The sequence below is a fragment of the Trametes versicolor genome, assembly GCF_000271585.1.
Source record: "Trametes versicolor FP-101664 SS1 unplaced genomic scaffold TRAVEscaffold_6, whole genome shotgun sequence".
Taxonomy (NCBI): domain Eukaryota; kingdom Fungi; phylum Basidiomycota; class Agaricomycetes; order Polyporales; family Polyporaceae; genus Trametes; species Trametes versicolor.
In genome coordinates, this window is record NW_007360326.1 from 1,313,977 (window position 1) to 1,339,984 (window position 26,008).

The 26,008-nt window shown below is 57.1% G+C and overlaps 12 protein-coding genes and 1 non-coding gene across 13 annotated transcripts; 4 read left to right on the forward strand and 9 right to left on the reverse strand.

The window, feature by feature from the left end:
• Positions 1 to 74: 74 nt before the first annotated feature.
• Positions 75 to 972, reverse strand: TRAVEDRAFT_64909 (uncharacterized protein; the record flags this gene model as incomplete). Its single annotated transcript, XM_008040566.1, has 2 exons — positions 75 to 162; positions 220 to 972. 2 exons carry the CDS (start codon positions 970 to 972, stop codon positions 142 to 144), a joined length of 774 nt encoding a protein of 257 aa, XP_008038757.1. The 3' UTR covers positions 75 to 141.
• A 309-nt stretch (positions 973 to 1,281) lies between these two features.
• Positions 1,282 to 1,743, reverse strand: TRAVEDRAFT_124430 (uncharacterized protein; the record flags this gene model as incomplete). The annotated part of the gene is made up of 1 exon (XM_008040567.1): positions 1,282 to 1,743. A coding segment is annotated over one exon (462 nt), but the record flags the coding sequence as incomplete, so codon positions are not given.
• Positions 1,744 to 1,816: 73 nt separating this feature from the next.
• Positions 1,817 to 5,419, reverse strand: TRAVEDRAFT_148707 (uncharacterized protein). The gene is made up of 8 exons (XM_008040568.1): positions 5,240 to 5,419; positions 5,045 to 5,182; positions 4,737 to 4,988; positions 4,577 to 4,685; positions 2,931 to 4,522; positions 2,733 to 2,876; positions 2,433 to 2,678; positions 1,817 to 2,371 (listed from the first exon to the last, which is right to left on the reverse strand). The coding sequence occupies exons 1-8, from the start codon at positions 5,399 to 5,401 to the stop codon at positions 2,207 to 2,209; spliced, it is 2,808 nt and encodes a 935-aa protein (XP_008038759.1). The 5' UTR covers positions 5,402 to 5,419; the 3' UTR covers positions 1,817 to 2,206.
• Positions 5,420 to 5,722: 303 nt separating this feature from the next.
• TRAVEDRAFT_168084 (P-loop containing nucleoside triphosphate hydrolase protein) lies at positions 5,723 to 7,125 on the reverse strand (the record flags this gene model as incomplete). Its single annotated transcript, XM_008040569.1, has 7 exons — positions 7,002 to 7,125; positions 6,884 to 6,948; positions 6,700 to 6,833; positions 6,327 to 6,640; positions 6,061 to 6,272; positions 5,873 to 6,005; positions 5,723 to 5,819 (listed from the first exon to the last, which is right to left on the reverse strand). Exons 1-7 carry the CDS (start codon positions 7,106 to 7,108, stop codon positions 5,723 to 5,725), a joined length of 1,062 nt encoding a protein of 353 aa, XP_008038760.1. The 5' UTR covers positions 7,109 to 7,125.
• Positions 7,126 to 7,542: 417 nt separating this feature from the next.
• TRAVEDRAFT_47672 (ubiquitin/40s ribosomal protein S27a fusion) lies at positions 7,543 to 8,195 on the forward strand (the record flags this gene model as incomplete). The annotated part of the gene is made up of 4 exons (XM_008040167.1): positions 7,543 to 7,646; positions 7,706 to 7,859; positions 7,918 to 8,052; positions 8,109 to 8,195. The coding sequence occupies 4 exons, from the start codon at positions 7,543 to 7,545 to the stop codon at positions 8,193 to 8,195; spliced, it is 480 nt and encodes a 159-aa protein (XP_008038358.1).
• Positions 8,196 to 8,560: 365 nt separating this feature from the next.
• Positions 8,561 to 10,146, forward strand: TRAVEDRAFT_168086 (uncharacterized protein; the record flags this gene model as incomplete). Its single annotated transcript, XM_008040570.1, has 2 exons — positions 8,561 to 8,770; positions 8,853 to 10,146. 2 exons carry the CDS (start codon positions 8,561 to 8,563, stop codon positions 10,110 to 10,112), a joined length of 1,470 nt encoding a protein of 489 aa, XP_008038761.1. The 3' UTR covers positions 10,113 to 10,146.
• Positions 10,147 to 10,486: 340 nt separating this feature from the next.
• On the reverse strand, positions 10,487 to 16,582 carry TRAVEDRAFT_148714 (ARM repeat-containing protein). The gene is made up of 23 exons (XM_008040571.1): positions 16,426 to 16,582; positions 16,283 to 16,372; positions 16,164 to 16,226; positions 15,969 to 16,101; positions 15,818 to 15,912; positions 15,629 to 15,768; positions 15,476 to 15,576; positions 15,336 to 15,423; positions 15,184 to 15,282; positions 14,904 to 15,129; positions 14,481 to 14,853; positions 13,900 to 14,418; positions 13,735 to 13,849; positions 13,613 to 13,684; positions 13,420 to 13,555; positions 13,248 to 13,357; positions 13,026 to 13,193; positions 12,901 to 12,967; positions 12,756 to 12,844; positions 12,523 to 12,705; positions 12,309 to 12,463; positions 12,240 to 12,248; positions 10,487 to 12,185 (listed from the first exon to the last, which is right to left on the reverse strand). Exons 1-23 carry the CDS (start codon positions 16,502 to 16,504, stop codon positions 12,167 to 12,169), a joined length of 3,129 nt encoding a protein of 1,042 aa, XP_008038762.1. The 5' UTR covers positions 16,505 to 16,582; the 3' UTR covers positions 10,487 to 12,166.
• Positions 16,583 to 16,872: 290 nt separating this feature from the next.
• On the reverse strand, positions 16,873 to 17,607 carry TRAVEDRAFT_72073 (uncharacterized protein). The gene is made up of 3 exons (XM_008040572.1): positions 17,363 to 17,607; positions 17,123 to 17,304; positions 16,873 to 17,063 (listed from the first exon to the last, which is right to left on the reverse strand). Exons 1-3 carry the CDS (start codon positions 17,473 to 17,475, stop codon positions 16,954 to 16,956), a joined length of 405 nt encoding a protein of 134 aa, XP_008038763.1. The 5' UTR covers positions 17,476 to 17,607; the 3' UTR covers positions 16,873 to 16,953.
• Positions 17,608 to 18,147: 540 nt separating this feature from the next.
• Positions 18,148 to 19,990, reverse strand: TRAVEDRAFT_168095 (DUF185-domain-containing protein). Its single transcript, XM_008040573.1, has 3 exons — positions 19,452 to 19,990; positions 19,075 to 19,398; positions 18,148 to 19,019 (listed from the first exon to the last, which is right to left on the reverse strand). The coding sequence occupies exons 1-3, from the start codon at positions 19,923 to 19,925 to the stop codon at positions 18,207 to 18,209; spliced, it is 1,611 nt and encodes a 536-aa protein (XP_008038764.1). The 5' UTR covers positions 19,926 to 19,990; the 3' UTR covers positions 18,148 to 18,206.
• A 1,558-nt stretch (positions 19,991 to 21,548) lies between these two features.
• Positions 21,549 to 23,305, forward strand: TRAVEDRAFT_123535 (DRMBL-domain-containing protein; the record flags this gene model as incomplete). Its single annotated transcript, XM_008040574.1, has 6 exons — positions 21,549 to 21,784; positions 21,841 to 22,040; positions 22,102 to 22,313; positions 22,370 to 22,581; positions 22,639 to 22,902; positions 22,969 to 23,305. The coding sequence occupies 6 exons, from the start codon at positions 21,549 to 21,551 to the stop codon at positions 23,303 to 23,305; spliced, it is 1,461 nt and encodes a 486-aa protein (XP_008038765.1).
• A 108-nt stretch (positions 23,306 to 23,413) lies between these two features.
• Positions 23,414 to 23,497, reverse strand: TRAVEDRAFT_t104. The gene has a single exon. It is a non-coding gene; the product is annotated as a tRNA-Pro (tRNA).
• A 162-nt stretch (positions 23,498 to 23,659) lies between these two features.
• Positions 23,660 to 23,854, forward strand: TRAVEDRAFT_124252 (uncharacterized protein; the record flags this gene model as incomplete). The annotated part of the gene is made up of 1 exon (XM_008040575.1): positions 23,660 to 23,854. A coding segment is annotated over one exon (195 nt), but the record flags the coding sequence as incomplete, so codon positions are not given.
• Positions 23,855 to 24,112: 258 nt separating this feature from the next.
• Positions 24,113 to 25,901, reverse strand: TRAVEDRAFT_58745 (ATPase). The gene is made up of 9 exons (XM_008040576.1): positions 25,782 to 25,901; positions 25,689 to 25,731; positions 25,517 to 25,636; positions 25,215 to 25,450; positions 24,821 to 25,156; positions 24,538 to 24,759; positions 24,408 to 24,484; positions 24,284 to 24,351; positions 24,113 to 24,225 (listed from the first exon to the last, which is right to left on the reverse strand). The coding sequence occupies exons 1-9, from the start codon at positions 25,857 to 25,859 to the stop codon at positions 24,203 to 24,205; spliced, it is 1,203 nt and encodes a 400-aa protein (XP_008038767.1). The 5' UTR covers positions 25,860 to 25,901; the 3' UTR covers positions 24,113 to 24,202.
• Positions 25,902 to 26,008: the final 107 nt, after the last annotated feature.

Here is a 26,008-nt window from a genome sequence, read left to right on the forward strand (position 1 = left end):
TGATCTCGCAAGAGGATTACCCAGTGTCGGTTATGTCCCATGAGATTCGAAGTGTGCCAGTGTACACTGTACGAATCAGAAGCAGCCGCGCACCTGCGCGCGACGCTCGTCGACTCCACATATATACGGCTCCTTCTCAACTCAGGCTCGCTCGATCCGTACCTAGTATCGAGTGCAGTGTCAGGTCAACATTGCGCACGATAGTTTCAAACAACGCACAGCGTCGATCGCAGAATTGATTGCCTGCGGGACCGAAGTCACGCACTCCATGAGTACATGTACGAAATCCCGAAGTGGGGTTTGGCCAAGGAGGTCAGGACCAGACATCGTCTTCGTCAAGGTCTTTTGAAGCAGTGCGTTCTGGGTAGATCCCGCGGCCAGGACGCTGTCTGGATTGGTGGCGAACTCATTCAATGCGTCCTTGACGTCGGTAGTGGCCGCTTCGCCATTCCCAAACCCGGGACGGTAGATGTAGATATAGGCAGGGACCCGGTCGCTGACTTCACCCAGTCGTTCCCGGACGACCTGGCGGCATGTATCATAGTATTTGAGCAAGCGATGGTAGGCGAGGGCAGGTGTGACGTCCATGATGGAGGTGTAGGCATCCGCGATCGGTCCTGCGAGTATGTTCCGCGCAGCTGCATCCGCGCACTCGTTCAGCCCATGGTTCACCGCAACGCAGTATGCTTCCAAGGGGTGATCCACCGCCACTCTATCCCAAGCTGCGCGAGCCCAGCCCCCGATGCGCGCCATTTGGTACTTGTCGGATGCATCCAGGAGCTCCGCGATGGAAGCGAGGTCGGTGGGCATACCCTCCTCTCCGTCATAGCACGCCTTCAACAAGGAAGACAAGACCTCACGGCCTTCATCGAAATCTAGTATACTTGGAGACAACGGAGAGTCGTCGCGGTGCGAGTCGTTCGATGGAACCTCCTGAGCTGCGAGTCGAGCCTTCAACACCGGCGAATGCATAGAGAGAATGACCCGGTGAGCAGGGTACAACACCTCGGAGTCACGTCCGGATGACGGCCGGCAAAGGACGTCGGTGGACTCCAACCCGGTAGAGAATGGTGGGAGTGTGGGAGTGGGAGGTAATGCCAGTTCGAGGGGAGGGGTTAGGAGAGTCAAATGTCCCTCGTCTATGACGCACTGGTCAGCTTTCAGGAACTGCTTCAACCGGAGATAGTCCCCGGCTGAGATACCAGTCATGTCCCCGAGGCCGTTCAAGAGAGACAGCGCTTCCTCCCCTTCGGTGCGGGTCCACGAGACCCGAAGATCGATGGCGGCTCGGCGTGCGACGTCCTCGAGGCCCGTACGGCAGGCGGTCGCCCACACCTGCAGAGGATTCTGGGGCATAATCTCGCAAAGCCTCCTAGTCAGAATTTCGACGGGCAGCTCCATCTCATACTTTATTGCGGCTTGTAGGACGGGTTCCATCCCCCGCGGGTCTTCCATCTGCACGCGAGACTTGGAGATGGGGTAGACTAGGCGTAGGAGGAGGTCGAGAGTCGTGCTGTCCTCTGGCACGGGTATGGTGGGCGTTTTGTTCAACGCTGTATCGTGATGATCCGCAGAGGGAGGTGGGGTTGCAGCGGGCTGGGGAAGCGCGAGCATGGCGGCAAAAAACGGCGAGGCATGGACGAGCATTGGCGAGTTCACATAGAAGTCGACAAGGTCAACGGTACGGAGTGTGAGATCCGCCGAGGGCTGATTGAAAGGTGGTGCAGCCGTGCGTATGGGCATGTTGGACGAGGGTGAGAGTTGAGTTGTATTGAGGTCTTTCCAAGCGGTGGAAGGGAGCTGACAAGGTGCGGGAGGAGATGGTCGCAGGCGCGATGGAAACATAGAGGTCGATAGTGTGTATCTCTATAATTCCTGTCTTCTGCGCCTCGAGGATGTGTTGCAGGGGTACTGCGGTAGGCCACGAGCAGAAAGAACCGATGGAGAAGCAGATTCGCGAACTCACGTTTCTGTGAGGGGGGATAAGTCGGAGCTCGAAATCCAGTCTTGTATAATGAATACGGCTGCGGCATGCTGCCGCCTGCGAACCAACCCCTTCGCGACCCGACTCATGTTAGATTATTGGGAAAGTCGAATGACGTACGCCGATGATCCGTGATAATATACCGTCCAGAAGGTAAGCAAGGGTACGTACAGTGCAGAAGCGAGGGAACCAAAGCATGATAGGCACAGTCCAAAGAAGACGCTATGATCCGCGCCCGGGGTGTCCCTGCAGCAGCCTGTTGATCGTATTGGCCCTCAGAGGCGTGTCGGCGAATAGGGCCCGCACGAGCTTTACAAGCTCCTCGATCTCGAAGTCCACAAGCGCGCCTTCTTCGAACAAGTAGGAGATGTCAGCGATAGAGGCCTCCTGCATGAGTCATAGGGATTAGAATCGGCTAGTTGTGTAAAGCATCGAAGCGGAGACGTACCAGCAGCTCGGAAAGGTACGAGAACTTCAACCACGAGGGGACATACGACACGACGAACGATGGATGGTCAGGGTCTTCCATGAACAGCCCCTCCAACGCGTTCAGAATGTGGCAGATTTCGCTGAGCCGGTGCGATTCGACTTCCGTTATGTCCTCCAGCGTGAGCACGTCCCTCAGGATACGCGAGATGGCTGTCTGCACCACGGCGCCCAGCGCGTCATAGTACTTGCTCTTCGCCAAGACCGTCTGCTCACACGAGGATTCAGCCATACATCAAAAGCCGACTGCGCCTGACCGCACCTTCCATTGCGGGGAAACCCTGCGAATGCGTCGGAGCACTTCGTTGACTGCGCTCTCGCACTCATCATAGCGCTCCTGGTGCGTGGTATCGATAAAGCCTCGCGCGCCATCCAGCAGTTCCTCAATCGACCGCTCCTCGCGAGCCTGTGAGAACAACCGTTAGCGTCCGCTCTGCGCGCCAACATTCGTGAAACGCACAATCGCATCTTCGAACCAGCTGTCAGCAAGGAGCTTGAGAGTCTCCAATCCCTCCTCCAGCTTGTCTCGTGCAGTCGCCTTGGGTCCACTCAACTTCGCGACCATCTGCTGCAGCTCCTGGCCCACAAAGGAGCAGTCGTTCGAGAACCGCATAGCCTCCCTTGCAGACTGCTGGAGCACATTCGCATTGGCGACAGGAACTAGTGCTCGGAAGAGCTCGAGCGCCATAGGTGCCGCCTGCATCATTACACTTCCCGGCGAAGTGGACGCGTAGGATGCCAGGATACCAGAGGAGACCAGGTCAGCCCCCTCGCGAAGGACGTCTTCAACGAGCCGCAGAAGCTCCTTCGTCCGTCCGGACACAAGGAAAGACTCCGTGACGCGTACTGGCTTCACTACTAAAGGTGCAGGCGGTGGCTGTGGCGGATTCTTGAACGTATTGGGTTGGGGTGTGAGCGGCTGCTGGATAGCAGGACTCCTCGGTGGTGGGAATGCGGGGGAGTTTGGTACACTCTTCGAGAATTTCTGTAGGCCCTTTGCAGGCTTCAGCGCAGGTACCGGGCTGAGTACTACCTGCTTAGGCTTCTCGTCCCAGGCATCGCCCCAAGGGTCATCCTCTTCAGGCGCCTCGTCGTTGGCGGGAGCAGGCGCGGAATCGTCAGTCCAGCCCCATGGATCGTCCTCCTCAAGCGGCTCTTCTGTTTCTGCTGGTTCCGGTTCTGGTGGTTGAGAGACCTCGACTTCGGGCGTAGGTTCGGGCTCAGGCTCAACGTCATCCTCGAAGCCCCAGCCGTCCCCGGAAGACTCGCTCTCGACAGGCGTGTCGTCCTCAAAGTCCCAAGCAACCTCAGCCTCCTCGGTATCGACAACAATACCCGCGTCTCCGTTTGTCTTGTGCCCATTTGTCGCGCCGTTCGTCACGGGCGCTTTGATTTCAGACAGAGCAGGCGGGGCTGCCTCCTCGATGACCAGGGGTACCTCCACGCGGAACGAGCTGCTGTCGTCCGGAGGGCTGACGACAATGACGCGAGCCCTGTCGAGGATCTCGGCTCGGCGCTTCCGCTCATAGTGCAGCCCGACGGCGTCTACCCACCCGCCGACACTCCGTTCGCCAGTTGTATCCCCTAGCATTGCCACAATGACATCGTCTTCCGCCCGGACAGCACGCTTTGCCAGCTGCAGGTAGCCTGGTAACTTCGCTAATGACGAGGGCAGGTTAGGCAGCAGCAAGTGGTTGAGGATAGCCGTGCGTATTGGCGTGCAGATGGATAGCGCTAGTGACTTGCGCTCAGGCTCGGGGAAATGGGGAAAGAGGTGCTCGGTGAGGAACGTCGCCACAGTTGTAAGACGTTCGACACGGAAGGTTATATCTTCTTCTTGTGGCGGCGCAGGGTACATGGATAGTTTGTGTTCCGCAGGGCCAGAGATGTCGTTGGAGGTGGTTTGCTCGATCGTGATGGGCTGTTTTAGCACATAGTCGACGCAGTGAGCAATAATGTCCCTTCGCAGAGTCGATACGTGCGAGGAGAGTGCGGCGGGAGACAGGGAAGTGATAATAGCCGAGAGGGGGAATGTCGACGTTCCCTGGGGAGCTGGAGCGGATGTTGGCTTTTACTGAACTAACAGTTCCGTAAATGCCCACTCACCTCGTACTGTCGGTCGCACAACGATCTCGGATGCAGAGATAACTATACTACGCGAATATGCGTGTATAAGCTGTTCTTCCGTACGATTACGCAGTGTCGTGCACTTGCGCTTGGTGGGGGTCAGTCATCCGGGCTCGTCTAAATATGAGCTGAAACGTACCTTGAGGTCCGCCATAACCTCACTCCTCTGTAGCGGCTCCGGCGCGCGCGAAATGCTTTCCTCAAGCGATGAACCAGCCGTAGTCGCTTCGGGCAGCTCGCCACCTTCGACGAGCCGTGTTAACCGCTTCAGCTCGTTCCTACACCGAAGCAAGTGGGCGAGGGCGTCATGCCTTGACCGCGCGTCCGCAACCTCTTGCGCAAGCTTGGCGTGACTTGTGAGGGTGCTGAGGAGATTTGGGACCAAACCTGACTTTACACGCACTCAGTCGGTGCGCCGCACGGGGGGATGCGGGGGCGGAAGCTCACCTGGGGATTTGATATGTTCTCGCTCAGGACATTGACATTCTGTGACAAGGACTGCAAGCGTTCTTGCACAGAGACGGAGGTGGATAGTTGTCGCTCGAAGTCAGGAAGGTCGTTGGAGATGCGCTCGTGAATGTGAGCCTGCCAGTTCGAAGTGAGTTTGGTTGGACCTTTCAGAGGGCACTGCTAAGAGCACACCTTCGTTAGTGAGATGGTGTCCTCCAATTCTGAGACCCAGGATGACGCTGCGCTGGAGTTGAGGTCCTTCAGAGTTGTCTCAGATATTTTGGTCAGTATCTGAGTAGAGACGTCTCGAGCATCCTTCTTGCGAGGTAAGTGCGAGGGAATCGGGAATGCCATAGCTACAGTAGGGAAACCCCAGAAACCAAGCCGAGCTAGCGGTCGTTACAGCGTGAACAGGTCGTAAGTGTGAGTCGAACACAGCCAACAGAGGAGAGCGATGTGCCCAGCGGTGGCGGCGGGATGAGAGCAGCGTCCACGTTGTCGGCGCGACGTGGACGCGCCGTCATGAGCTCATACACTCAAAATAGACGCTCAGTTACGCGACCGGACTCTCGTCTTGACTACACCCACATCGTTTGACGTAGGCAGGAGTCGGTACAGAAACAATGCATTACAACGAGAGCAAAGAGACGGGCTCATACGACGAAGGGTATCTACTCAGATGGATTTGGCCGACAACTCCACCGCGTTCTTGAATGCACCAAGAAGGGCCGTCAGCTGGATCTTCTCATTTCCTCCGGTAGAGAGTCGATGTCTACAAGATGATTAGCGAAACAGGTCATGCATGAATTGAGATATACCACTGACTCAGTGGTTGCAAGAAAGTCGAGGAGGTATATGCGTGCGTTGGGTTTGAATTGGATAGTCTGAAGATACTCGTATGCGCCGTTGATGAGGTCGGGGAGGGCCAGGCCGCGCTCCGTCTTTAGCGCTGATATGACTGCCGACAAGGAGGTCAATAACAGGGAGAATTTTGAGGGACGGACCGAACTCACGATTGTACGAGGTCGTAAAGTCGTCTTGTAGCATGGAGTTGACGATCGTTTCAATGTCGGAGGGATGGGGATTGCCTGTGCAGTTGTAGATTTCTGCCTCCCCGCTGCGGTCATACGCAGCGTGACATGCTTGAAGGACATTCAGCGCTCTACGCATGTCACCTTTTGAAAGCTTGAGTAGAGCCTTCTTGCCGTCCTCTGTCAGCTTGACTCTGCAGGGCCACATAAGTACATGAGAGCACTGCCGTCGATGAAACCGCGCCTACCCTTCGGCCTCAATAACACTGTTCAGACGTTTCTCCACCTCCGTTATGGGCAGTGGTGAGAAGCGGAACCGTGTGCATCGACTCTGAATTGCGGGAATAATCTTGTTGACGTAGTTGCAGATAATGCAGAAGCGAACGTTCTTGGTGTACTGCTCGATTACACGGCGCAAGGCAGACTGTGCTGCGGTGGTCATCATGTCCGCCTCGTCCAGAATGATTAGCTTGAAGCCCTTGGCGAACAAGGTACGCGTCTCTGCGAAGTTCTTGATCTGCTCTCGTACAACGTCAATGCCACGGTCGTCTGAGGCATTGAGCTACACCGTCACAGGCGTTAACACATTCAAGAAGCGTTCAGGTATCATGTCAAGCCCACCTCCAGGATCTGCTTGCGGTAGTCATTGCCGTATATTCGCCGCGCAACAGCGAGAATGGTCGACGTTTTTCCAGTTCCCGGTGGACCATAGAACAGCAGATGAGGGAGCCTGTTCTTCTCGATGAACTTCACGACTGTACCGCGTTAGTCAAACTCCTTGGTGCGAGCGGGTGAGCACACTCACTCGTGCTTGTGATGTCATGATGCGACACAACGTCGTCCAATGTAACCGGGCGGTACTTCTCTACCCTGAAGCGTGTCTGTTTGGTAGTGGTTCCAGTGTGCACGAGCCTGACACGCACCAGGGTAGGTTCTCCACATCGTATGCAGAGTCTTCGTGCTGAGTGGCTTTGCCCTTGCCCTTTCCCTTCGTAGTGTTTGGCCAGTTGATAGGCTCGTTGTCGTCCATACGCGTGTCATCGTCGCTGTCCATGGCTGATAATTCGACGCGTAGATGTGATGTAAGAGCGTGTATATGCAGAAGTAGGTGAACGCGCAGAGAGTCGCGTCGCGGAATGTGGCGGAAGAGACGCGTCTCGTAAAGGCACGTGGCCCGCGACGAAGGCTCCCGATCTCGGTCTCGGTGATCAAATTAGTCAGTCGCCGACTGGCGGAGTCAGCGACGCTCAAACCTTAATGCACGGACCATCCACACAAGTCATGCGCTGACTAAGCTTCGGCTATATAACTTTCTGAGCGCGCTAGGCTTGCCTTCAAGCCAGGAACTCGCTTTTGTCAACGACTCCACCGTTCAGCTCGTTGGACAGACAGAGGCGGACGAAGGTGAGCTTGAGCATCGTTCGCTTTGCACTTTCTGTTACTGACAGCCCGCCGTGAACGCAGATGCAGATTTTCGTAAAGACCCTCACGGGCAAAACCATCACCCTCGAGGTTGAGTCCTCGGACACCATCGACAATGTCAAGGCCAAGATCCAAGACAAGGAGGGGTGCGTACCTGGAAGTGAAGCTCAGTGTAACGCCGTGTTGACTGTCCTGCGGCCTATAGCATTCCCCCCGACCAGCAGCGCCTGATCTTCGCCGGCAAGCAGCTCGAGGACGGCCGCACCCTCAGCGACTACAACATCCAGAAGGAGTCCACCCTCCACCTGGTGCTGCGTCTGCGTGGTGGTGCGAAGAAGCGCAAGAAAAAGACCTACAACGTGAGTACACCATCGTCCCCACCCTGACGAGCAGGGACTCAATACACTCCCCTTGCAGACCCCCAAGAAGATCAAGCACAAGCCCAAGAAGGTCAAGATGTCCATCTTGAAGTACTACAAGGTTGAGTCGGACGGCAAGATCAAGCGCCTCCGTCGTGAGTGCCCCTCCGCCGAGTGCGGTGCCGGTATCTTCGTGCGTATATCTCGCCAATTTTACTCGTCGTAATGCCTAACGTATCTCCCTTGCAGATGGCCTTCCACAAGGACCGCCAGTACTGCGGCAAGTGCGGCTTGACCTACCAGTTCCAGCCCGGCACGAAGCCCCCCGTCGTCTAAGCGTTCGTGCGGTTCGTGTTGTTATGTGCTTCCCGGCCATGTACTACGCTGTATGCATATGACGAACCTGTATCCATCGCGCAATGCTATGACTGCCGCTCTACACCGTGTCGTCTACTTTCCCGGTGCGAACGGGTGCCTCAATTTTTGCCGTGAGATGCACTCCGGAATGACGGTTGCCGGCAGCATAGCGCACGGGATGGCGGCAGCCAATCGGAGCGCGCCATTCCCAAATTTTGACGGGCGGACATCAACGCCTCCGTGCTCTCGGAGGACCACAGCGGTCAGTCAAGCCATGCATACAGCCGAGTTTCACCCTCTTCACCTTCTCCCACCGCCTCGCCGTCGCGGGGTCCGACCTCACCATGCACCACGCGCTGCTCATCGACGAAATTCTCCAGCTCATCTTCGACCATTGCGTCGCGCTGCCGAAATCTGAGCCGCGATGGACACTCTGCCAGCTGGCGCGTTGCTGCAAGGCGTGGAAGGACCCCGCGTTAGACAGGCTATGGTCCCGCATAGACGGGATGGCACCGCTCGTTAGTCTCCTGCAGCGCGGTGAACAGGGAAAGACGGTGAGTACATGTTATAAACACTCCAGTGAACCGCCGCCAGCGAACCTCGAGAACACGTGCTAAACACCCCACCTCGCCGCAGGACAATGCCGCCGTTACACCTGCATTCCATGCCTACGCTGCTCGCGTCAAGGAAATCTCGCATCCCACGCGCTTCAGCATACCCGGTGTGGACGAACTCGCGACCGTCATGCCTCGGCTTGAAGCAGTCACGCTGTCCTTCCACGGATGCATGGTGCCCAGGGCGTGGATCCTCTCGGATCGCCTCCGACGCATCGCAGTGAACATTGGCCCTGCGCGCGACCCGCAGACGGTGATCGACAGAAGCAACGCCGCTGCAAGCTATCTGGAGCAAGCCACCCTACGCGCGCCCGACCTGCAGACCCTACATATCCGCGGGCGGATGACCGAGTCGCTGAACCGCGCGGTCACGGGGCTCACGCAACTTCGGAGCCTCACGATATACGCCAACTGCTTCCTGACGTGCGATACGCTCGCGGCGGTCGCGACTTTCCCCCGCCTGCGGTCGCTGGCCATCCATGCGAGTGGGATCTCACATGAAGACTTCTCTGACGCGCTTTCTCGGTCGGGCGCGCCCTGCTTCCCCGCGCTGGAGGAGCTGGAGATCCGCGCGAGCGGCGCGCTGCTCGCGACCGTCATGGAGCACCTGCCCACTCGGGTCCTCACGAAGCTCCGCGCGGAGGTGGACCGCTCTCCCCGCGGCCCGGGTTACCTCAAGGGTGTCTTCGAGATGCTCGCGCAGAAGACATCGGAGAGCATGGCGGAGCTCCTTATCGAGGACCTGACGGAATTCGAGGATCTCGACACCTCCCTCCGTCCGCACGTGTCACCAGAGTGGTACCCGCTCTCCCTGTTGACGCCCCTCGCCGCGCTCAAGGGCCTGCGGCGCTTCGCGGTCGTGTCGATGCTCGCCCCGGCACTGACCGATGGCGACCTGGAACGGATGGGCAAGTGGTGGCCCGCCCTGCAGCACCTCAACCTCGGCACATTCGACCTCGATTACCTTCCACCCGACTGGCCGGTCCAGATGACCCCCGCGGCGCTTCTCTCTGTGGCGAAGTTTCTCCCTCACTTGGAGAGCCTTGCGCTGCCTATCCTCCCCATCGACCTGGTGGCCGCCGCTGGCATGCCTCCTGCACCCGATGCCGTCGTTCTGCAACAGAAGGCGCTGCGTTCCATGACGATTGGCGACGTACCCGACGCCGCGGCCTGTGCGCCTGCCCTCGTCAAGGCCCTCCTGGCGACCTTCCCTTCCTTGAACACTCTAGACTGTCCTGCACACGAAGTCACGGAGCGGTTCTCTGCTGTTCAGCTATCCTAGATGTAGATCACATACTAGACTAGAGTCTAGACTTCAAAGCAAGACAGAACTTTTGATTTCAGACGAACGGCTAACTAGACGTTTCGTACGTATACATACATAGATGGTATCCTTGGGTTCGACATAGATAGATAGGTGGCTCTCGACGTTCTTTCGTGTTTGTGTAGAAGGACGTATTCGTGATGTTGTGCCTAGAGATAGCCTACTCGGAATTTATTTGTGGATTTACGGGATAATCATGCTGGCCACACACGCGTCGGGAGTCGGAGGAGCAAGTCACGATCACACTGTCAGAGTGGCAGAGGAATAGACGCGCCTATTTCGGCGTTGTCAAGTAACTTGCTCTCAGCCACCACCTCCGCCTCTCCGTCCCCGCCAAAGGACAACCATCGTCCTCGTCGGCACACTCTCCAGCCATGCCCTCCATCGACAACGACGACGATGTCTTCGGCTCGCGCTACCTCTCAGCAGGATCCACCTCGGGCCCCCGCAAGTCACCATCTAAGCAGAACCTTGGCGGTCGCAAGTCGTCCACGTCCTTGCGCGGCCCGTCTCTAGCAGATGCCTTGAATGGCAGCGACGATGCAGCAAACGGACGACATTCGCTCGCCCACGAACTCGCAGCGGCACTACTACCAGAACCGAGCGCGGGCTCGAAGCTGCTCGCGGAGGAGTTTGGGATCGAGTACGATGAGGGCGCCGAAGGCATTGACGAGCCCCCAGAGGCTCAGTACGGGGACCCGGCACCGCAGTTTGGAGAGGATGAGATGGGCCACGACTCGCTCGCCGCGCAACTGCAGCTCAGCGGCGTGCCCGCGCCCGCGATTGACGCGCCGCCCGACTTCGACCCCGAGTTCCGGAGCCCCGTCGCGTCGCCCACAAAGGAACGGCGGCAGCCCGAGGCGGACCCGATGGCGATCCTCGCGCAAGACCTCGAGTCGACGGAGAAGTTCCTCGCGCAGCTGCGGCACCTGGACGGGGACGCGTCGCAGCCGCGGCTCGAGCGGCTCGCGTCGGACGTGATTCGGCGCATCAACGACACGGCGCGCGATCGCGAGACGCAGCTACGGGAGCTGCTCGAGTACGACCGCGAGTTCCGCAAGATCGCGGGCGAGGTCGGCGGGAACGAGGCGCTTGGACACCTGCCGGAGCTGGATGACTTTGTCAAGGACGATGCGCAGGCACCGTCGTCGGCTGCGTTGAAGGCGGATGTGCAGGAGCTGGATTCTATCGCAGAGGATCCGGCGCTGTCTGCGAATGACTGGGAGGTCGACCCCGATCAGGCCCGCCTCGGGGACGATGAGGACGAGTACGACCCGCAGACACCCGTCAAAACCGAGTTCGCGCCACCGCCAATGCTCAGTGGTCCCCCGACCCCCGCTGCGACCATAACTCTCCTTGCGCACCTACGTACTTTCACGACATCTACCGCCGCATCGCTTGCTACGATATCTGAGCATACACAAGTGAATGCTGCGGCGACGACCGAAGCCGGTCGGAAGATCCGGGCGCTGAAGAACAAGATGGGTGGGTGGCGAACGGAGTGGGATAGCGCAGAGCGAAGTCGTGTGCGGATAGAGCGATGGGAAGCGGGCCTCGACGTGGAATCGACGCCGTCGGGCTCAACACCCCCACGCAAATCACGAAGAGTCGATGGGAGGAAGCTCGTTCAGGAACATATGCAGGCGTTCGAGCTGGCATTGGCGGAGGCAAATCTCAAGACGCAGGCGATCATGGCCGCGGTGTCATGAGCGCAGACCCCCGTACACGCCGTGCGCACACGCTCCTACCGCTCCCTATCGTTATGTCGCTGTCGCTGTCGTTGCTTGGTTTCTGGATTCGGGGGGATGGGCTCACTGGCCATGGACGGGGGACGGCTGCTGTCTTCTGCGCGCGTGCGCAACTAGTATCTAATACATCTCTCTTTACACATCATCGTCGACTTGTCACCACTACTATATCCCCACAGCGCACTGTAGTCCTCACGCCGCCCTGTTCTACATAGATGACTGCAATTGCTACACATACCCCACATGTGTGCCCATGCGTGGCACTCAACCAGAGAATTTGAACCTAAAAGCATGTCAATACCGGAAGCCTTTCTTATGGTCAGCAAAGGAAGCATACCAGTTTGTTCTATGATCGTGAACGCACATGAGAAATGTACACGGTAGATGGGCGAGAGAGAATGCTCACCTTGCTTCTACTGCTTCCTTTCGTACTGCCCTCTTCGGGTCGTCCAACACTTTCGCAAGCTCTCGGACGACCGTTGCCTTCTGCGGGTGCAACACGTCATATCTGACGACCTCCGGCAGCGTGGCCAAATATCGCAGCGCGGCCACACGAACCCGCTGCCACGCACACGACCGTCAATTCACCGCGCGGCCGGAGAAAAAGGATGTGTACGAACCACCGACGGCATGTGCGAGACCATGCTGTTCTTGAGCATCGTGGAGACGAGGCTCGCGGCGTGCTCGGCGAGGAGGGTGTTGTCCTTTCCGGCTGACGTCGCGGCCGCTTGCAGCGTGTCGATGACGCTTGCGCGGATCTCGTTATCGGGCAGCTCAAGCCCGCGTAGGAGCAGGGGCATCAACTGTGGGCATATTCATGAGACGAGTGAGCTAGTGTAAGTGTATGACTCACGGATATCATCTGGTCCGTGTACGTGGACTTGGGTACCGACTTGATGAGTGCGGCAAGTGCGACGAGGAACGCATTCTGTCTCGCGGATTCTGCATGTGCAGCGGTTAGCTAGTAATGCTAGACTGGCCAGGGCGGTGCGACGTACGTGATGCCTTCGCACCCTCGATGATGCGGGGAAGGACCGCGTTGCAGTACTTCTGTGCGTAGAGTATCTGCGTGGCCCCACACAAGTCAGCTAGCTGCTGCCTCAAAGTGATCAGGAAGTGCTACCCGGGTGACTGCGTGGTTCTTTTTCGTAAGAATCTTGTCGGGTCCCGGGATCAACCCAATTGCTCGCGCAGCGTCCCAGTTGACTTTGTCGTCGTCAAACAGCTCGAACAAACGGTCGACGTTCGCCATCGCGGTGGGGTGTCCGCGTACAAGGAGGGCTTTTGACACCTGTCGCAACGGGATGATGAGAATGCCTGAATGCTTCACAAGTATAAAACCAACCCATGTGAACGTTGTGATCGCGTTTCGACGGGCGTCGGCTGCAACGGTCGCGTCGGCAATTCGGGCATGCCAGAAGGCCGCGATGTTCGCAGACAAAAATGTCTCCAGCTCTGAAGTAAAGAGGCTACTTGAATATTTGCCGCCATGGGCGGCGAAAAGCAAGTCCGCTTACTGTCTGCATGTCGGTTCAATATGGCGGAAATCAGATGCGTCACGGCGTCTCGCTGGAGCGCGTTCTCAGCGCTGTCGACGGTCCATTGAAGGAGGCTATTCAGCAGGACTGTCTCGTCGGGGACGGGGAGTGATACCTGCAAAGCGGGGTGATTATCAGGAATGCCGATGTTATCAGGCATGGAGCACCATACTTCCTTATGTAGTGCAACGCCCGCAGCGGCAAAGAGCACCACCAAGTTCTTCTGGGAAGTGGAGGCACCAGGCTGAAAAGAGAATCAGTTGAGATTCGATGATATGCCAAACTTAGGCCTACCTGTAACGGCGTGAATTTCTTGTCACCCGGAATCTTCTGCACACCGTCTACCAGCTGTGATACGTCGCCCTCCAGGTACGCTGCGAAGATAGCTTTGATGAAGCTCTCTTGTCGCCTATAAAGCAGTGAGGTTCCACTGCAGGCTAAATAATCTCCCAAACTTACGCCGCGTTGAGGGTCTGCGTCACCAAAGTGATGATCTGCGCTGAGACGGCCAGTAGACGAGGTTCAGTGGCGGGCATCGGCTTCTCCTCCGCTAGTAGCGTAGAGTAGATGAAGAGGTTGTATAGCCGCGGCACCAGACGGTCGATGTACTTCACGACGTCAGCGTGGCCCAGATCGATCTTGGCAGAGAGTACATCGGCGAGGGTCTTCAGAATAGAGTGCGCATAGGCAGCCGACGGCTCGAGATCGGTACCAGATTGCTCGTCGCTAGATGCTGAAGGTATGCAGAGCAGGTCGAGCTTCGTAGAGAGGCGCACGACTAGAGTCTCGAAGAGTTCAGGGTGGGTGCAGAGTTTTTTCAGGTAGGCCAGTGTCCGCCAACAGCGAACGCGGTCGGCCTCTGCCTCGCGCATAGGTGCCCTGTCTGGAAGCGCAGTAAAGAGGAGAGGAAGCGTGTTGCTAGAGACGTGGGATGGTGCAAAGGAAGAGACGGTGCACAGAAGGTCCAACGATGCGTCGCTACACGATTCAAAGCCCAGATGAGCCGAACCAGGTCGGGAACAGCAGATGAGCAAACGCACCTTATCTCGCTCTCGTCTTCATCCTTCTGCAGTATATCATTCACATTGTGGACCACGAAGCCCAGTTCCTCATCCGTCAGTAGGCCACCTGTGCGTACCATACTTTTCAGGCCGTCGATGGCAGGTAGCGCAGAGGCCGGCGTTTTCAAGCCGACGGTCAAGACGCCAAGAACCTCGTCTTTGTATGGCGAAAGCGGCACGTTCCCTTCCTCCGGGAGCACTTCCGGATCCTCTGCAGTAGACTTTCGCGCTGCCTCGATCAAATCCGCAAGTAGCCTCAAAGTCGGCGCACGGTTTGGCAGCTCGTCAGGGTTGTGAAAGAGCTTCACCAGGTGCGGGACCGCCCTTGCGAGCGTGAAGCGTGCGACGGATGCTTGAGATAGAGTGAGCCATATCCGCGAGGTGATCGAAGGAGTTACTCACGAGTTGTCGACATGAAAGCACACAGGACTTTGATAGCGTGTTGTGCCTGGCTCTTCTCAGGCTCACGGAGGATTTGTATGCATTCGTCGCAAGCATCCTTCGCCAAGCCCTCGATCTCTGCGCTGTCGCCGCCCACGGCCTCATTCGCGGAGTAGATGGTGTGGATGAGAACTTGGGTGGTCTTCAAGGCCTTTTCCTCCGTTTCGCTATCCGTCGGTTGAAAAATCTGGAGGCAGCGCGGTTCAGTTCGGGATTTCGTAACTTGAACGAAAAAGCGAACCTCGAGCTTGAGGCAGTTCCACAATTTACGGGCATTCTCTCTCGCCACTGCGGGACCATAGACCGGAAGGCTGACATCCAGCGTCTGAAGCGTGTCTTTCTGACGGTTCTCGTGTCAATAGGTGTACACCCGTTTCTTGCCAAAATATTCACCTTCGTAACAGGTGATCCAGCGGTCAGCTTTTCAAGGAACAAGGGGATCGCCAATGGGCCGAACGCAGGTGTGGCATGCAGACAGGATCTAAAACAGACTGTGAGCAAGGGCGACATTGCTGATATGTCGTCTTGCATACCGCAGTGCACCTTTCAGGTCATCGGTTGAGATACCATACGGATCATTTGGAGGAGGTCGGAATGTGATAGGGAAGTAGCAGAAGGTGATGTTAAAGATATCCTGGATGTGGAATAGTCAAAACCGACGCTCGGAGAAATACACCATGACCTACCTCAATGTGTTTCTGTACGTCAAACTCGATCACAAGGACGCGGTCGATCGCAAACGCCAGCATGAGGTTGCGAGGATCTTTCTCGCCTTCAGCTATATTAATGTATCCGCAAATGAACTCATCGCCCAGCGCTTTGAAAGCTATAGCAGCACGTCAATTTCTGGTTACGCGCGAACGGGAATGACAGACCTTCTCGATGGCGGGCGACGAGGCCGTCGACGATCGTAAATACCATGAAACGTTGCGACTGTACGAGGACCTTCATTTTTACGTGCGCAAATATTCTGCAACGGCTGTTAAGACCTGCGAGATTGCGTAGACTTAGAATGGACAAGCTTACGCCTTGATGACTTCAACGGCATCTATCGAGGTGAACGCGGGCAACTTGGTCAGCGTGACCAAGCCCTTCAGCGCGGGGATGATAGTTTCCGTGTCTTCCAGTTTGCCGCAGAAGAACATAGTGAGCACTCGGACTTAGGGAAGTTCGACTGTCGATTAGGATAGTATAACATGGGAGTACAGCGTACTGGCGTACCTGACTGCCGGTTTAGCTTCTCCGGAGGACATTTTGCGAGGACCAGGGAAAGAAATTCAACACCTGATATTGCAGTATGTTGAAAACACCGTGTCCAAAAGGAATAGTTGAATATCTACCCTTGGTACGCAGATCATCCTCTTCCGATGTCAAGTACTCCCCAAGAGATTTGACAAGGCTTAAGAGGGTGGCATTCCCCTGCGCAATCTCTAAGATTAGTGAGCGCACGCTCGCGCATTTCCAAAACATAGGTCTTACTCACCCGAAGCAGCTTCCTCTACCACCTGCTCTTGCTCTGCAGCAATCCAGGTCCGGACGAGCCGGTCGATGCGCTCAGTCATGGTCCTCTTGGCAAGTAACCGTTCGGGCTGTTACAGAGCGTGTTGGAACCTCCACAGGTAGTCCTCAAGATATCGTACAGGTAGATTTCACAGATTGGCAGGCCCGCGAGATGGGAAGAGGAGAGACAGAGGGTGTATGCGAGTCAAGAGAACTTGCAGCGATCTGCATGGATCTCAGATCTGCCCTTACGCCATCGCTCAGACGCGTCGATCATTTCTGCATCTTGCTCTCTGGCCACCACCACCTCACTGCGTACCGATACGTGACGGCCCTGACGGTCGCCCATCTCACTGCGACTTACTTATGGTCCTTCAATGTTCCTCACCTTATCGAAGGTCTCAGTCGCACGCGTCAGCGAGAACATATCCTGGTGAGACCCGAATGTGATTCCAGTAGAGCACGACTACCCATACACAACCACCACCCAACCCAAAGAGACCGCTCCGCCTTAAGCCGTGCCGTAGACGACGTTGACGTCGCCCTTCGTCGCACCACCAGCGAAGGTGGCCGTGAAGGGGATGTTCTGGCCGCAGACGGCGAACGCGGCCTTGATGCCCTCTGCACGAACCGTTCGTCAGTACACCCACAGCAGGAGCCTTGGAACACATGGTACGCACGCTCCCAGCGGCCTTTGGAGATGTTGATGGTGTCGCCCTTGATCGCGGGGGTGATCGAGAAGCGGACGTTGCCCGACTGACCAGTGGTGGACGTCGGCGCGCCCTGGCACTTCTGGATCGTGCCCGCGATGCCGCCGCAGATTTGGAGCAGGGCGACATTCGAGGTGTGGAAGTCAAGAGCGCTACGAGCGGCGATGTCAGCAAGACCGCGCGAGCTAGGTCAGGGCGCAGGGTACTCACGTCTTCGACGTGCACTTCACGTTGGAGACCGTCTCCTGGCGCACCTCCAGCGGCGCGGCGAACGCGCAGAGGAAGAGCATGGAGAGCGCGTAGAAAATGGTAGTGAACTGCATCTTGAGTTACTTGGAAAGACGAGGGAAGCGAGTGACACCGAGGGATTGTGGGGGAGGATTCCAAAGACCGTCGCAGACGGCAAGCAGCAAGTCGACTAAGGAAAGAGACGGAAGAGAAGCTGCTTGAGCGAAGGCTGAACCGGTCAGTGGAACGAGAGGGCGAAAGTTGTGAGCGTCGGCCCTGGTGGCCCCGCCTTTTATCAGGCGGACGCGAGGCTCAGGTGCGAGATCCGCACCCGCGTCCCCGAGGAGCCGTGCCTGAATGCCGGTCGCTAGGGAGAGCAGCCTTGTGGTCGCCGCTCGCCGGCGGCGGCATGCTTGATTTCTGACGGAAAAGCTTTCGGGAAAAGTACGTGCGAGGACGATCGCGCGCCAAGATCGCTTCGAATTCATATCGTCGCGACCGAGACGGGGATGAATTTGTGAGAGTTCCGCTGCAGGTGCCGCGTTGCTCATTACACGACTCCAAACACAGAGAGATCACCTGTCCTTGCTCTTCTACCATGCACAGTTCAGTGACTGGATGACCTACGATAGTCGGCGCGCAGTGACTGCGGCAGTGAGAGCCTGACCTAGAGGATATTCGACACGGGAACCGCGCGCACGATGTGATGGCAACGCGATGCAAAACCGACTGCGTGTCCGAGGCAAAAAGTCCGAGCCCCACGCGGCGCACGGCTCTTGAAAGCCAAGCGCGGACAACCCAAAGTGCGCTCGCGCTGCAGAAAAATTCAAAACAAGAACTTTACATTCTCGTACGTATCCAACAGAGGGTTCTCGCCGCTCCGGAGGCGCGTCCGTCCCAGGTCCGCATACGTCTTCATGAACTCCGCGTGCGAGTACACCGCGGACTTGCGCTCGCCCACCGGCAGCCCGCTGCTCGACGCGATCCCGTCCACGGGCGGCCGCCGGTTCTTCGGGTGGTACGACGAGAAGAAGCTGTTCCCCGCCGCGAGCGCGGACGCGGTCATCCCGAGCGGCGTCACGCGCGCGTCGTCGCCGCGGTCCTCCGAGGGCTCGGGCGTGGGCGGGAGCGGCTGCGCGAGGATGTGCTCGTACATGTCGCGCAGGTTCTCGAAGTGCGTTGGGAAGAAGATGTCGAAGTAGCCCTGCTTGACGAGCAGTGTCGTACATGGCACGGTCGTGTTCTGGTACCGCGTCTGCACGACCGGGGCGTTGACGCCGGGGATCGTGTCGGGGAGGGAGGAGAAATCGGAGAGGAGGAGGCGGTGTCGGGGGAAATGTCGTCGGAGAGTGCGGAGGAGCGTCAGTAGCCGCGTTGGAACGAACTCGGGGGGTGAGAGGTTCGGTGCGAAGGGGAGGTTCGTGTAGAATGTACGGAATGTCTGCGAGAGCTTGAGCAGGCGGTGGACTGGTGGTGGGTGGCTGAGGTAGCGGCGTAAGTCGAGGAAGGAGCTGATGAGTGGATCCGTGATCTTTGTGTAGTACGTGCTGAAGTCTCCGTTCGCGTCGATCGTGACGAGGCCTTGGTACGGCTCTAGGGTGCGGAGGTCATAACGTATCATATCGTGTGCGAAGTTGTCCTAGAGCGCGTCATTCGTACGTTAGATACATAGGGAGACGGGGACTGCGACTTACGATGACTTCCATTGCCACAAAATAACAAGGGGCGGGTTCTCGGGTATCCCAGCGGAATATACTCTTGTTATGAATGGTAACACACGGATGCTTAGACTCTAGTTTCTGCCGCTGCAACTTTGAGAGGTTCTCGCTGATCTCGATAATGTTGTACCGCGTCCGCTCGTATACGTCGGGGTACTCCTCCTGGATGTAGTCGAGCATGTTCAAGGCAAGTGTCCCGTTTCCGGCTCCAATCTCATATATCACGAAGTCCTCATACGGGAAGTACTTGAGGAGGTACTCCGAGACTAGACATTGAGCCAGGGCGCGGCCATACCAAGGCTGCGAGTGCACCACATTAGTGCACGGAAGGAATATGTGCGCGTGCTACGTACTTTGAGGAGCTCCGTCGGAGTGTGCCATATCTGCTTCCCTGGCCCATCTTGGTCCACACCGTACTCCGCGTAACGGTTCGCAACTTCAGCCTCGAATGCCGACATGTTTCTTATGGCCGTGAAGTCGATGGGTTCGGCGGCGGTGAAGATGGTTGCCTGCTTCGAGAAGTACCCGTAGTTCGGGTTGTATAACGAGTCCTCTATGAAGTCCCGCACAAGCATCTTCACCCGACGCGGGGGTTCGCTCTCCTTCTCGAGGTCATTCGCAGTGACGTGCTTGTAGTTGACGTGCTCCGGGTCTGGTATATCGGAGAAGGAGTACTGGTCATTGTAGTTGATCCTGTCTTCTGACTGCGCCACCTTTTTGCCTTTGGATGCCAGCAGACGAGCGGTGGTCGTGAAGGAAGCAGAGGTAGGATGCCTCGTGGAAGATGCGCATTTCTGCACCGCAGCGCGGACTGTACGAGAGAGCATGTAGTGGTGTCAAGCCAAGATAGCACGCCGGAGAACCGATGAGACTCTAGTTGAGAAGACGCTAGGAAACAGATAGAGTACGTCTGTTTTCGTTAAGTCTCTAAGACCTACGGCTTGTCCATGGCGGGTCGAAGGAGGTCGAGCTCAGGATGATCCACAGGCGCGCGGGCGTCAACCCTTAGCGGCTGGGGTCTTGTCAATGCGGGGTCGGTCGCTGGTGGTGGCGTCCTTGCAGAAGGTCTCTCTCCCGTCAGATCTTGAAGTTCCCGGACAAGAGGATGTTTATATATTCCCTGGACTCCTATGCACCACGAACCGTCGCACTGAGCGTGAGCAGACGACGGAATCCTATGTTTGGAATGATCGTAATTACGTAATTTAGACATTCTTTGCTTGTGCGGCCCCGAGGCGCCGACTCGTCTTGTTCCTGTGGTCGACCACATCCTCTCTCACTCCCACTCGCTCTCCTCTCTTTGCTCTCTTGGCATGCTATCGCTGTTCACGTCTTAGATACTCTACCTAACTTATTCAAGTCTAAATCTGCGGTTATCGAAGCCGCCAACTAATTCACTGTTGTCTACATGGCGAACAAGCGCAAACAAACTCCTCAGGCGTCCACGCTACTCGACTTCTTTGGCAAGAGTGCCACTGGGTCCGCCCCGCGACAGTCGAAGAAACCAAGAACGAAGCCGACTGCTTCTGTCAAGCACAGTGGGCGCAAGAGGCTGCCCGAGCCGGAAGACATCATAGTCATTGACTCCGATGAAGACGACATCGACGCTAGTGCTCCTCAACCGTGCGCGAAGCCCATGCGCAGCACATCCAGCAATTCTGCGAAGCAATTGCTGCCGAAGAATGCGGATTCTGCGTTGAACGGCAAAGCTCCTGTCTTGAGAGACATTAGTGCGCGAGCATCCCCTTCCGGGAGCACTCAAGGGACTGACACCTTCGCCGAAGCCGCCAACGTCAAGAGCGAGCCAGATGGGAGCCAAGAAAATATCGCTGAGCTCCGACCGTCTTCGCCAGACAAGTCTTCCGAGTCGGTGTCGTTCGGGTTCCCCGACTTGCTTGTCGCGCGGGACTCGCAAAGCGAAGCTGCCCCTCCTGAGAGTCCCCCTCTATGTCGCGGGGATTCTTCGTCTGAGTGCAAGACGCAGGATGTCCCGGTCTTCAACGCGTCCGCGCCTTCAGCACAGGATACCCGTGAAGTCGAGGATGCCCTTCTCGAAGACGATGACTGGGACACGGGTGACGACGAGATAGAGTTCGTCGACGTAGAGACCAGAGTCAAAGCTGAAGCCTCCGAAGAAGTCGACATAGACCTCACCTTAGAGGAAGAGGCAGATGAGACCTCGGGTGACAGCGGAGGCGCGGTCGAGAGTTGTCCAATATGCGACAGGCAGCTCATCGGGATGAGCACCCTGGTATGTCCATATTTGACTAGTATACCACTGGATATGCCTAAGACGCAAATGGTAGGAAATTCATGATCATGTAGACCGCTGCATCGACGCCATTCCCGAGCCTGCTCCGTCAGGCCCCCCACAATCGGGAGCATCGAGCTCGAAGACCTTGCGGCCCCTGTCGTCCCTACCTGCTCCCCCGCATCCCACGGAGGATGACATGAAGCCCGCAGTCAAGCAGGAGAGCGGCGAAGGCGATGTCTTCTCCAGGCTCATGACCTCTTACAAGGAGAACGAAGCGTGGAAAGAAGCGTCTACTGTCGAAGACCGCAATTTCCGACCTACCAGGGCCAACCGAAGGAAAGCGCCATTTTACAAAGTCTTGCAGGGCATGCCCATCTCTGTGGACGCCTTCCGCTACGGGGCCATACCCAACTGCACGGCGTATTTCTTGACGTACGTCTCTTATCACTTCCCATCTGTATTACCACGTCGTCTCAACCGCACCGTAGACATGCGCACTCGGACCACTACACGAACCTATCGGCGAACTGGAAACACGGACCAATATACTGTTCGCCAGGAACCGCGAACTTGATCATCCATATGCTGAAGGTGGATCCCAAGTGGGTTCACCCGTTGCCCATGGACGTGCCTACCGTCATATCGAACACCGGCGGAGTCGAGGTCACCTTGATCGAAGCCAACCACTGTACGCCATCTTGACTCACATGCTACCTTGAACGTCTGCTCAGGAGTATTTCACCTTTCAGGTCCGGGCTCGTGCTTGTTCCTCTTTGAGGGAAAGCAGACGGTCAACGGCGGGGACAGTGCGTACAAGTCCCCGTTCGTGGGCTCGCCAAGAATCTTCCGCTACCTGCATTGCGGAGACTTCCGTGCGTGTCCCAAACACATTCTTCATCCCGCGGTCAAGGGCAAGCACCTCGACCACGTCTACCTCGATACGACCTACCTAGACCCCAAGGTACATTTTCCCATTCCATCTGCCTTCGTGATGTGGTTTTCATCAGCAAACTACAGTACTGTTTTCCGCCTCAACCGTTGGTCATCTCCGCTTGTGCGGAACTCGCGAAACGTCTAGTCCAAGGGCGCGCCGTCGAGGATGTTGACCCAGGAGAGACGAAACCTCGCACTGTAACTGGCTGGTTCACCCGGAAGGACAAGGGTGGCGATAAGGGCAAAGAGAAAGACAAGGCTGCGTCGGCGCCCACCAAAGTTCTCGTCGTCGTAGGGTACGTCTTCTTCAGCGCACCGACAAGACATCCCACACTGATGCGACCCGCCCGCAGGACATATTCCATCGGCAAGGAGCGCATTGTGAAGGCTATTGCGAAAGCGCTGGACACCAAGATATACTGCGACGCGCGTAAAGCCGCCATCCTGCGCTGCGAAGAGGACCCAGAGTTGGACGCACTGCTCACGACCGACGCTTACGCCGCTGGGGTACACCTTGTGCCACTCGGAGTCATCGCGTCTGACAGGCTCCAGGATTATGTCGACCGCTGGAAAGGTCGGTACAGCAGAGCCATCGGGTTCAGACCGACCGGGTGGACGTGAGTAATCAACTTCCGATCCGTCCTCCGCAAAGACATATGCTCATACCGCTACCGCGTCTCTAGCTTCACGCAGCCGAAGGGCAGCGACACGCTCCCGCCCATCTCGACCGTGATCACTCGCTCGCAGGGCCTGGGGTTCACGCACGCGAACCTACAGCCGATGCGGAACTCGACGTCGACGCTGCAGGTGTACGGCGTCCCGTACTCGGAGCACAGCTCGTTCTTCGAGCTGACGTGCTTTGCATTGTCGCTCGACTGGGGCCGGATGATCGCGACGGTGAACGTGGGGAGCGAGACATCGCGGGGGAAGATGGCGAAGTGGGTGGAGCGGTGGGAGGCAGAGAGGAAGAAGAGGGGCGGGGCGAAGGTTGTAGAGTATCGTGCGGAGGATTACTGGTAACGTCCCTTTCAGCGGCGCAAGAGAAGTACTCAGCCATGGATGAATAATTGGATTATCGCCCTCTTAGGAGGTAAGCACCGCGAAAAAAGCATACCTTGCGTGGGCAAAGGGCCTGGCCGGGAATTGAACCCGGGACCTCCTCCAATTGCCGAAAAGCCCTAAGAAGGAATCATACTACTAGACCACCAGGCCGTGGAAATTCACTGAACGCGGTCAGTCCCCACCTCCGTGTCATGCGATCAACGACGGCTGGCTGCATCGACATCGCGAGAAGCCCTCCTTGCCCGCCCTAAACTGCATGGTCCGTGCGTCGTCCCTCCGGTATAAAACCCTCCCCCGGACGTTGTAGCAAGTCATACTTACCTTGATGGCACGGGCCCCTTCATGTACCAGGGTTCGTGGGCCACGGGGGCCTCTCATAGCACGGCGACCTTGTCCTCAGGGGGCCCTCGCGGTTTGTACGGGCTTCGGCTCGTGCACCGTCTCAATATTTCCCTGTCCTGCTTCGGCCCTCGGGCTGGGCAGGCCTTTTTTGTTGCTGGTACATAGTGCTAACCCTAACCCTACGTCAACGTATGTCCAGAAGCTTAGAGGATCCACATGAACAAATGGACAAGCTTGTACTGTATCATACGAGGTCAATAATATCATGTTGCTATCGATTTAACTACATCGCCTACTGTGACATATTAGGCATCTTGCTTATGTGTTATTACTCTGTGGGTTCACATTCCTACCTCTCTTCAACACCAGACTACTGCAGTGGTGTTGCAAGGCATGGTTGCACTCGCTCGACATGGAAACCGTTGGACATGGAAACCGTGCATGAGAGAAGTCCGAGTACAAAATGCATGGTATGATACAAAACACGTCCAAAAGCGAAGACATCTACACCGACTATGCAGAATACTCGAGCTTGGCTGAGAGTGTGCGAGGTCAGCGAGGATCACAGATTGGAACGTCAGAGACACTGCTTACTCTCGTGCTTCTTTGCCTCCCCGACTTTCCGTGCAGCCTTCGTCATGTCTTCCTGGATGACGTATTCACTGCAAACACACTGGGTCAGCCCAGACCTCAACTTCGCGAGAACAAATCATCATACCGGTCGTCCCTGATAGCGAACATCCCAGCCTCCGTGATCACGTTGCGCAGATCAGCACCGTTGAAGCCGTCGGACAGCTACGACGCCAATTAGGCCTCACATATGCTTAAAATACGCATACTGCACGTACCTTCACGATAGCCTCGTAGTCCATCTCGCCGCTCTTGTTTACAGGCTGCGAGTGGATCTTGAGGATCTCCAGTCGCGCCTGCTCATTGGGCAGCGGGATCTCGATCTTCCTGTCCAGACGCCCTGGCCTGAGGAGCGCGGGGTCGAGCGTGTCAGGACGGTTAGTGGCCATGATCAGCTTTGTCCGTCCCAACGAGTCGAAGCCGTCCATTTGGTTCAGTAGCTGCACACGACCCCGGTGAGTATGCCTTTGAGAGGTATGCCAGAAGGGCGCGTGCACTCACCTCCATGAGCGTCCGCTGGATCTCACGATCCGCGCTCGTGCCCTCGGAGAACCGCCGCCCACCAATGGCGTCGATTTCGTCCATGAAGATGACACACGGCTCGTGCTCGCGCGCGTACCCGAACATCTCGCGCACGACACGCGCGGACTCGCCAATGTACTTGTCGACGATCGCGGAGGAGACGACCTTGAGGAAGTTCGTGTTCAGCGTCGCAGCAACCGCGCGCGCGAGCAGCGTCTTGCCCGTGCCCGGGGGGCCGTACAAGAGCACACCCTTCGGAGGCTTGATGCCCACGCGCTGGAACAGTTCGGGGTTGAGCAGGGGCAGTTCAATGACCTGTGCGCAAGCGCAAGCGTAAGCGATCATTGCGGGACGCGAACTCGCACGCGCGTACCTCCCGCAGTTCTCGGACTTGCTCTCCCAGACCACCGATGCCCGCGAAGCTCGCACCTCCGGGGTCCTCCAAGCTCATCTTGTAAACGAGCGGGTCGACTTCGCGGGGGAGTATGCGCATGATGGTGAGGGTGGTCATGTCCAGGCTGACACGGGTACCCATCTTGAGCTTGTCGACCGGTAGCGTAGGGCGGTAGGACACAACGTAGCGAGGTCCCGAGGAGGCTTTTACAATGACTGCGGGGGCGCGTGCATGCGTGTCAGCACCAGCTCGAGTATCGCAACTTAACAGGTGCAACTCACATCGCTCGTCGTCCAGCTGTTTCATGACCTCGCCAATAATCTGTCCTACTGACTGTACGGCCTTGATGTCGTCCTCTGTCTTCTCGAAGTCCAGCTCAAGATCCTTCAGCGAGAACCTCACTGCCGCATGTTAGTCCCTCTGCCATAGCTAACAGTGCTAGTGTTCTCTCACAGCTCTTCAAGTTCTCGCTCGATTGCTCGTGTTGCCGCATTTTCTGGTAAACGGGTAAGCTGCGCGGACCTCCGGGCGTCGGCAGGAACGTACATCTCTATACCCCTTCAGGGCGTCCTTTCTCCTTTGGTCCATCGTATTGGCGGACGTTGAGGCTTGTGCTGAGCTCATGCTGGGCGGAGTAGCTGGAGAAGGAGGAACAAGTTGGCGGCGTAATGCAGGTCAAGACGCGCGTCCGACGCGTAAGCTTGAGGCTCAGTACTGACGCGTCGCGGAGATGGTACCCGTTACGACTGAAGTTACATGTCTGAGCCTGGACT